This window comes from Montipora capricornis, chromosome 6 (genome assembly GCF_036669925.1).
Source record: "Montipora capricornis isolate CH-2021 chromosome 6, ASM3666992v2, whole genome shotgun sequence".
Lineage (NCBI taxonomy): Eukaryota > Metazoa > Cnidaria > Anthozoa > Scleractinia > Acroporidae > Montipora > Montipora capricornis.
The window spans coordinates 74,203,057-74,213,056 of record NC_090888.1 but is presented as its reverse complement, the minus strand read 5'-3'; the positions used below and the strand labels follow the sequence as shown (position 1 = coordinate 74,213,056).

The following is a 10,000-nucleotide window of genomic DNA, read 5'->3' as shown; positions in this document are numbered from 1 at the left end:
TACTAGTATAAAATTATATACTATAATAAAGTTTCTATATAACGCCTGCTCTCATTCGTTTAAACACTGTGCTTTATGAGAGTACAAAGCACGGAACAAACGAAAGCTCACGCCATCATCCGCAGAAATGGCGGATAAATTTCCGAATTTTTCCTTGGGTATTATTGAACAGTTTGTTTTCCAATTGCCATATCGGAAACGTGCAGGTTTTCATGGGCAACAATTCGGCCGGTTTTCACTGAACATAATTATTTAGATCCTCTTTTTTGCTGTTTTTTACGGACTGAAACATAGAGGCACTTGTTTTTCCTGAATAAGTCCGGCCGGGTGAATGAGTCAGTTGGAAGGCTCTCTGGGTATAAATCGGCGTCTCAGTTACCGTGACTAACTGTACGAAATCAGTCAACTGATTCACTTTAGTAGGGAACGAGAGCAACAAGGTGAAAAAGAAATTTCTGTTAATAAGGTTTATAGAACAATGCTCTCAGGAAATAGGACAAGCCGGCAATGGACACCTTTTCATTTCTGTGCCCTCGAGTTAGAAGATCCAACTGAATCAGCCGGTTACCATTAATTTACAAGTGAATCAGTTATTGACATGAATAGCGCCGGATAATAGCGGAAGACCATCCCTACGATTTTCCTCGCACTCGCAGTAACTTTTGGTGTTCTCCGGGTCAACTGAATAAGTCGGGTTGTGTGACTGAATCAGTTGGAAGGCTCTCTGGGCAATCAAGCTTTTCCCGTACGAAATCAGTCAACTAAACAAGTCCACGAGACTTGACGCAGTTATCAGTGAGACAACTTTATGGTATATGGACCTATATGCAAAGAGATATATATATGCATCACTGTTCATATGCTTCTGGAACTAAGGCGGAAAACATCAGTGAATAAGCAAAGGAAAACAATCCATCACGCCAATTTAAACGACACCAACACCAGCGCAAATGTCACGGGCACGTGTCAACAATGTAATTCAATTCACAATCGCAATAATTGAATTTACCAGAGAATTATTCAAAGCTTTTTTTCTCCTTGTTCTTTTATTTTTCCTTTCTAGTTCCCCGCTAAAGCAAGGCTTCCAAGGCAAATGATTATTTACAGAATGTAAAAAAAATTTGACTAAGACACGGCAAGAAAAGCAGTCGATGTTTCTTATTACAAAGGTTCTAAGGGGCGTGCAATTCATCGCAAGAGCTCGTACATTAAGGGCTTAATAAGTGTTTGTTTGATTGGGATCAAATCCAGATCTGCCTGCAAATGCCAAAATTCATCCACAACGGGCGAAGTAAGTACATGTAATTGCTGTTTTTTCTTTAATTATCCGTGTGCGTGTGTAAAAATTATAAGTAATGCGGCTTTCTCAAAAAATAGCATGCCTTGACTGCGTTTTGGCTGGTAAGGAACAAGTCCGTATTGCAAGTCATTTTTGCTCCCATAAATTAAACAGTGATTTAGCAGTCGGTATGAAAATTGTCTGCTTGAAGGTCATAAACAGTTTCAATATTGACGGTGAGTCAAAGATTGCTTTATGTTCATAAAGAAATTAAAGAATAAATAATGTGTAAAAAAATTGGCACGAACACAGGGCTCTCCCTAGTTTTCAGCACAACTGGTTGGGGCCTTTTCAAACCGGTAAAGCATTTAGTTAATGTTGGACGTTCTGCAACGGATAAGCGACTTCTGAGCGTTTGCAGGCGGTAATAAGTGCTTTACAAGCGGTAGATTTTACCGGTTAGCGCCTAATAAGGAGAACCCTGGAACGTGGTTGCTTTTCATTGGCTCGGACAAAACTGCTTCAGTTGTGGTTTGATTTGAGCCAGACAACTTGTCATCACAAGAATTACGATTGGCGGAGAGGGTATGAAAGAGTCAACTGATTCAGTACTGATAAGCCACCACTTGATATTTGATTCCTATTGGTTAAAACTGTACTGAATCAAACATTCCAGTTTGTAATTTTGCATTCCAGTTTGGATTTAGCTGGTGTTAAGGGTTAATCCGTGCTCCCCTTTCACTGCCATGTGTGATGCCCATTCATGTGGGCAGGCACAATTTTTGTTATTACCTCTCCAAATCGGATCGAGATGCCGTGGGCAAATCGCTGTACCCAAATCTTAAACCTGATTCGATAGGCAATGGCAAGCCAATGAAGTTCGTAGAGAGCTAGTATAGTAAATGGTTAGAACCCAAATGAAAACGAACAGCATACTTAACCCTTTCAGCCCCGTGGGGTTCCCCATTGACGAGTAAAATTGTCTGGCGTTAGACAGAGTAAAATCTATAAGTGGCACTATTGGGAGTGAAAGGGTTATTAAGACTCCATTGGTAGTACGGTGTCTAAGTGGCTACCCACATGTACGCATTGCGTGCCTACTTTTTTAAACAACGCCGAGAAATACGAAAACACAATAGTTTCAATGTCCTGACTACAGGATGCTAAACTGGCACAGCAAGATTAATTGAGCAGTGAGAGGGAATAACTATCTTAAGCCAATTTTCGAAATGCCTTTCTTCATCAGGGTTTCCCAACGAATGATTTTGGCGTATGGAGAAAGAGAGGGAAAGGCATAATTTGAATAACCGGATTATGCATCTCTAGTATAAAAACGGCCAATTCTGTCCTCACAAACAGCCTTTCTCAATGGAAACGTGTGAGCAGTTCAATTAGCTCATTCAAAGTCCCTGGATCAAAATACATGGAGTAACCAGGCATCCAGACAAAAAAAATTGACGAAAAAACAAGCAATTCCGACATTGGATAGATTTAGACATGAAATAAAAAATTATGAGTTTGACGTCAATTTCAGAAAATTAAATATTACATTCTTAATGGCTTCCCCTCCTGTTAGGAACTTTTAATTAGCTCTCGATAAGAAAGATGAAATGGGATGCCATCGCTTTTCTATAGGCTGTTTTTCTCTCATTTACATAATAGAATTTCTATTTTTAATGTTCGGTGATTATTATTGTATAAAACGCTGTTAGTCTGTTAAATGCCCAAGTATTCATTCTGTAACAACTGTCTCCATTAGACGAAATCATTCCTTGGGAAACCCTGATGAAGAAAGGCATATTTCTTGCAAAATACTAGCTTAAGATAGTTATTCCTTCACTGTTCAATTAACCTTGCTGTGCCGGTTTAGCATCCTGTACTCAGAGCATTGAACCTATTGTCTTTTCGTTCATTTATCTTCTAGGTACACCCCAGATTTCTGAGAAAAACTTCCTGGTTTTGATTATCAGCAATGGTGGATAAAAAGTTGGACCTTTTGGAGCAGCATATGCAAGAGCTTAGCGTAACAAGAAAGGAGGGAGACAGACAAGGCAAGGGTTTGGCTTATTTCAATCTTGGTAGATACTATCAGGACACAGCTGACTTTAATCAGGCCATAACAAATTACAGAGAAGCATTAGCCATTTTTAAGGAAGTGGGTTTCAGGGCCGGAGAAGGAGCGGCCTATGGAAATCTCGGCAACGCTTATGACAGTCTTGGTAATTTCAAGCAAGCCATAGAGTATCACCATCAAGATCTTAGTATTGCAAAAGAGGTAGGGGACAGGGCCGGAGAAGGAGCGGCCTATGGAAATCTCGGCAACGCTTATCAAAGTCTTGGTAATTTCAAGCAAGCCATAGAGTATCACCATCAACGTCTTAGTATTGCAAGAGAGGTAGGGGACAGGGCCAGAGAAGGAAGAGCTTATTGCAACCTCGGCAACGCTTATGACAGTCTTGGTAATTTCAAGCAAGCCATAGAGTATCACCATCAACATCTTAGTATTGCAAAAGAGGTAGGGGACAGGGCCGGAGAAGGAGCGGCCTATGGAAATCTCGGAAAAGCTTATCAAAGTCTTGGTAATTTCAAGCAAGCCATAGAGTATCACCATCAACGTCTTAGTATTGCAAGAGAGGTAGGGGACAGGGCCGGAGAAGGAAGAGCCTATGGAAATCTCGGCAACGCTTATCGAAGTCTTGGTAATTTAAAGCAAGCCATAGAGTATTACCATCAACATTTTAGTATTGCAAAAGAGGAAGGGGACAGGGCCGGAGAAGGAAGAGCCTATGGAAATCTCGGCAACGCTTATCAAAGTCTTGGTAATTTCAAACAAGCCATAGAGTATCACCATCAAGATCTTAGTATTTCAAAAGAGGTAGGGGACAGGGCCGGAAAAGGAAGAGCCTATGGAAATCTCGGCAACGCTTATCAAAGTCTTGGTAATTTCAAGCAAGCCATAGAGTATCACCATCAAGATCTTAGTATTTCAAAAGAGGTAGGGGACAGAACCGGAGAAGGAAGAGCCTATGGAAATCTCGGCAACGCTTATCAAAGTCTTGGTAATTTAAAGCAAGCCATAGAGTATTACCATCAACATCTTAGTATTGCAAAAGAGGTAGGGGACAGGGCCGGAGAAGGAGCGACCTATGGAAATCTCGGCAACGCTTATCAAAGTCTTGGTAATTTCAAGCAAGCCATAGAGTATCACCATCAATGTCTTAGTATTGCAAAAGAGGTAGGGGACAGGGCCGGAGAAGGAAAAGCTTATTGCAACCTCGGCAACGCTTATCAAAGTCTTGGTAATTTCAAGCAAGCCATGGAGTATCACCATCAACATCTTAGTATTGCAAAAGAGGTAGGGGACAGGGCCGGAGAAGGAGCGGCCTATGGAAATCTCGGCAACGCTTATCAAAGTCTTGGTAATTTCAAGCAAGCCATAGAGTATCACCATCAACGTCTTAGTATTGCAAGAGAGGTAGGGGACAGGGCCGGAGAAGGAAGAGCTTATTGCAACCTCGGCAATGCTTATCGAAGTCTTGGTAATTTCAAGCAAGCCATAGAGTACCACTATCAAGATCTTAGTATTTGTCAGGAAACAGAGGACCCAATAGGGCTGGCAATCGCATGTTATCATATTGGTCATGTTCATGAATTTTTTGGCTCCTTGAGCAAAGCTCTTAATTACTGGCGTCTAAGCGTTTTTTATTTTGATGAAGTTAGGCATCTTCTTCAGTCAGAGGATGCATGGAAAATAAGCTTTCGTGACACAAAGGGGTTTGCGTACACCACTCTGTGGACAGCACTCTTGAAGAATGGAGAGGTTGATGAAGCTTTGTACGCTGCTGAGCAAGGACGAGCACAGGCTTTGGCAGACATTTTAAGGATGCAATACAGCGTTGATGAGAAACCTATGGTGAAGGTAACTATCTCTTTGGTTATGAAAGATCTACCTTCACAAACTGTTTTCACAGCACTTGAAGGGAACATGATCAGCTTCTGGTTGCTAAGAGATGATATCAGGATAAATTTTAGACAAAAGAAAATCGAAAATGGAACTGCCAAGTCTCTGATGAAAAGTACGCTACAACAGATCAATGCAGGGGTTGTTTTGCGATGCGAGAATCGTTCACTTGAAAGACAAGGCAGCGACTTCTCGAGCAGTAGGGAAAGTGTTGAAGAAACTTTTCAGTCTTTGAGCTTCTCTGTGCACTCTTTGCAGCCCTTGTATGATGTCTTAATCAGTCCTATAGCAGACTTGATCCAGGGCGATGACTTAGTGTTTGTTCCTGATGGACACTTTTGCCTGGCTCCTTTTTCTGCAATGAGTGACTCTGTCAGGATCCGTGTAGTTCCCTCGCTGACTGCTTTAAAATTGATCACTATGGCACCTGATAACTTCCAAAGTAAGAATGAAGCGCTGCTTGTAGGCGATCCGTGCTTGAGCGAAGTCACTTACGGCACTGGTGAACCCATGTATGGACAGCTGCCATGTGCGAAAAAAGAGGTGGATATAATTGGAGAACTTCTGCAGACCGTGCCTCTTACAGGAAAAAATGCAACCAAAGCTGAGGTGCTGAGAAGAATGAAGTCAGTTACCTTAGTCCACATTGCTGCACATGGGGATGACGGATCTGGAGAAATTGCTTTGGCGCCAAATCCCGAACGCACATCCAAGATCCCCGAAGAGGAAGATTACATGTTATCATTGAGCGATGTTCAAGCAGTTCACCTTCAGGCAAGACTGGTTGTGCTTAGTTGCTGTCATAGTGGCCGGGGAGAAGTAAAATCTGAGGGTATTGTGGGAATAGCCAGGGCTTTCCTGTGTGCTGGTGCCCGGTCTGTACTGGTGTCACTCTGGGCAATCGACGACGAGGCGACCTTCTTGTTCATGAAGAGTTTTTACCAACACTTGGCAGATAGAAAAAGTGCAAGTACAGCTCTTCACCATGCTATAAAATCTCTTCAGGAGACAAAGAACTATTCGGCCATAAAATACTGGGCGCCATTTGTGTTAATTGGCGATGATGTCACCTTTGAATTTGGGGAGCTGGAACACGAAAAGAATGGTAAGTGCTATTTAAATATAACTTTAATGACTGAATCGCTGTACTTTGTACATGTTTTTAATCAGGAAGTTGTCGAAAGGAGCAGGTACGTACTTCACAGAGAAATGGCTTTAAAAACGGTTGCCAGAGTGGTTATTTTTACTCGAACTGCTTTGGCTAATACCTGAATTAAATAATGTCTGCATTCACCGAGTCAGCTACTTCAGCTTCCTGCATGTAGCTAGCAGTTTGAGCCTGTGTTATGATGGAGTGACTGTGAAACTGATCGGTGATTGTCGATTGCTTATGTCAAGTGAAGTGAATAGGAATTGTTGCTATTAAGTCTAGCACAAACAGTTAAATGAATGAATTAAGATAATTGTTATATTATTTACTTGTCAATCAGAACGAAATTCGTTATTTGCATTTAATCCACTACTTGTTTCTTTCTTCCTTGTTTTTCTTTTTCAGAAACGATGTCCAAAACGTGAAAAAAAACTTACTTGGACTGCGATATGTCGATATGTTATTTTCCTTTCTTCGATTATATGAGTTATTGAAAACAATTCAATCATTGATACCTCAGTAGCTGTCAGACACAAGATATCATGCCAATTATAGTTAAAGTACCATGAGATTTCAGTAGTATTAAGATACTGTTCAAGTCCTTACATTTGTGCCTTGTTTTGTAAGCATCTGTTCCAGGATTAGTTAATCACTTGATAGAAATCAGGGGTTTGTTTCCATAACTGAGGATCTAGCCATCTTGTTATTTTGGCCCTTGAAAATAACTCCAAGCTTTTGCAGTTTGTTCCTCAGGTGACATGTATACTCTTAAGCTTGCTATACCAACTTTCCATTTACAATATCATTAAGTGACAGTCTCGGGGAATGTGTATTTTCTGTGTTTCTGTAAGGTTGGCCAAAGCTAAATAAGCAAATTAATTGTTTCGGGAGGTAAATGTCTATAAGCTAAAAAACAACCTACGGAAGTATAAATGTTTGGAAATTACAAAAATTTTAATGTAGCGTTCACATTTAAATGAGACGGAAATTTCTGGAACAAAACGCTTTGTTTGAATCGGGCACAACATTGAGTTAGCCAATTTGTTTATTGTTTATTTTCCCACAAAACGTGGTTCAAAAACAGACACTTTTCTGACGTTGATGAGGACTAGGAAAATATTGAGGACTAGGAAAACACTTTTCTGACGTTGATGAGGACTAGGAAAATATGGGTAAATCTAACTCTTAGGTGATGGACTCTTGCTAGGGCCTGGAACCAAAAAAATGGAAGTTCTTTACTTTAAAGTTGTACATGTTGATTTTGTGATATTTTGTCACAGAGGGACTGGACCGATGCAAAATAATTCAATGAAATGGGCGATTTCTTAAAACTTCTAGAAGGTAAAAGGGTGTGTGGGGTAAAAGTTGCCTGATCTCTTAATTAATTGTGTGCATTTTAAACTCCTGGGGAGGTGGGACTTTGCCCATGCATATGCTTGTGGAAATTTTTCGAATTTTAAAAATGGTATGACTACCCGAGTCACGTCATTTTATACCACTTCGCACCATTGCAAACGTTGGTCAGTAACTCTTGAGTTGACAAAGGTATTAAAAGGGAAGCATTCCATCCTTTCTCCATGTTAAAACTGAGGGCAGGATGGGCACCCACCTCCTAAACTGTGCACCCCAAATCGAGAGTAAGGTCTAAGGTCTACTTCTCCACTACCATAGTCACGTCGACCACGGCTGAACGTGCAAACAGATTTAATCCGAGCTAAAGTCTTTGTCTAGCTCTCCTCCACTTATGCAAATTTGGAGTATTTTGTACCTGCTATGAACGGTCATCACTTCTTTCCATCCCTCAAACTGACATTTCCCTTTTTATTCAACTTATACGATGTACAGTGTACTTTAGACTTCAAATTTACTTCAACGAAACAAAGATTTTAAACAAGCTGAGAAGATTCAAAATAGGCGAGGCAAAGAGTTAAACCCGGATCGATGGCTTCACCTTGCAGTTTCCGATATCCTCTAGACCAACGAGACAAGCTCCCGGAAAGTCGAATTTTTTAGAGTATTGACATAATAGTACCTAGCAAAACAATTGAAAGTTAACCTTCTTCAACGGGGTTTTTAGACCTAAATACTGTAGATGAGTGCGGCATAGCTTAGAAACGCAATTTCTTGTTGAACTAAAGCTGTCATTCTGCTTGTTTTCATTGTTTTTAGAGCGGTAAGCTTGTCAATATTAACATAGCATAATGTGTCGTGTAATTGTTACGAAATGTCCAATGTCAGTTTTAGGGATGGAAAGTAGTGTTGGCCGTTATGAACTCGCATGTTCATTTCCAGCTCCTTGATAATGGCGTCATGAGGTCGCCGAAACATCGGAAGTTTAGCTTTTTATCGCTAGTTTTTACATGTCCGTATTTCACTGTTTTCATCTTTATTTGGTAATTTAACATTTATGTTTCCTGATTTCTTTTTAGGGGATTTAACAATCATGTAATTAGTTTTCTTAATATTTATGGAGAGCTTCTTTAGATCGAACCATTCTTTAATTTTAGCCAGCTCTCTGTTATTTAGTTTTTCAAGATCTCGAATAGGTGATGAAACAAAGACACTAGTGTCATCAGCAAAAATCCTGAAGTTCAGTTTATCAGAGCAGTAGAAATGTTGTTTATATCAAGTAAGAATAAAAGAGGACCAAGGGAACTACCCTGTGGTACATCACATTTCATTGTTTGTTTGTTTTTGCCATTTGGCCAAAAATCGCGATTTTCAAAACTTTTGGAAAAATCGTTATTTCCCCTCTAATAGGTCTTATTTAAAGTGGTTTTTTTTATAGCACAAATCTGTGATAGTTACGCTATCCATCATTGAAAATTAGGCTATAAGGTGACTTGTGTTTCCTAGTTTATTGGCCTTGTGAAGTTTGCCCAAAAATGATTTGACGATAGGTCTATCCCGATTGGGCTGGCAAACTGGAAAATGGTGCTTCAAAAATGGCAAAGAAGTGCTTAAATAATGCTCGACTTTTGAAAAAGGTGCTCGAAAGTTACTGATTTTCATCGGTATGCCTATTTTTTTTAAAAAAAAAAAGAATTGCCCTTTCGTTAAGTTGTTTATAAATGTTCAGAGAACTAAAACATTAATGTCTTTTGAACAAAAAAAAATTCGTCAGTGAAATATACTTTAAAGCCTGCGATGATTTCAAATTGCTTTACTTCAAAAGCAACATTTCAACCATGTCACTTTTCGGGTGTTTAATTTAAATTAGAGGGTGTTCAAGGTTTCGTACGCGCCTTTGTACATGTGCTATACGAATACGTGAGAAAATCCTGCAATCTTAATACAGATTGGAACTGTTCGATAGTGACTTAAGTTTCTTTTGCGATAAATCTTAAACACGGCTGACTCTTTGCCATGAGTCTTAAACGCCTATTGCCTCCTGTAGACCAACGCCTTCATTCTGCTCGACACCCAGGGCTTATCTAAGGAGCAAACTTTGACCTTCTGAGTGGGCATAGGGGTATCGATCGCTTTGATCAGAGTGTTGTAGAATGCCTCAGTTTTATCCTTCGCAGTTGGCAGGCTCCCAGCTAAAGTTTGTTAACCATCGCCCAAGTGCACATAGGCTACTCTGACAAAACAATAACAAAACAATAGA

At 40.1% G+C, this 10,000-nt stretch overlaps 1 protein-coding gene across 6 annotated transcripts in view; it reads left to right on the top strand.

Annotated features, from left to right (window-relative positions):
- The window catches only part of LOC138054540 (tetratricopeptide repeat protein 28-like), a 46,139-nt gene extending 37,091 nt beyond the window's left edge, over window positions 1-9,048 (top strand). For 4 of the 6 annotated variants that reach the window (XM_068901043.1, XM_068901046.1, XM_068901045.1 and 1 more), the window contains 2 exons: window positions 3,204-6,345; window positions 6,796-9,048. In XM_068901043.1, the coding sequence (XP_068757144.1) occupies window positions 3,252-6,345; window positions 6,796-6,815 (3,114 nt within the window). In that variant the 5' untranslated portion in view covers window positions 3,204-3,251 and the 3' untranslated portion in view covers window positions 6,816-9,048. Of the gene's footprint in view, window positions 1-1,063; window positions 1,292-3,203; window positions 6,346-6,795 lie in introns of all 6 variants that reach the window. The other 2 variants (XM_068901048.1, XM_068901044.1) reach the window with 2 other exon arrangements.
- Window positions 9,049-10,000: the final 952 nt, after the last annotated feature.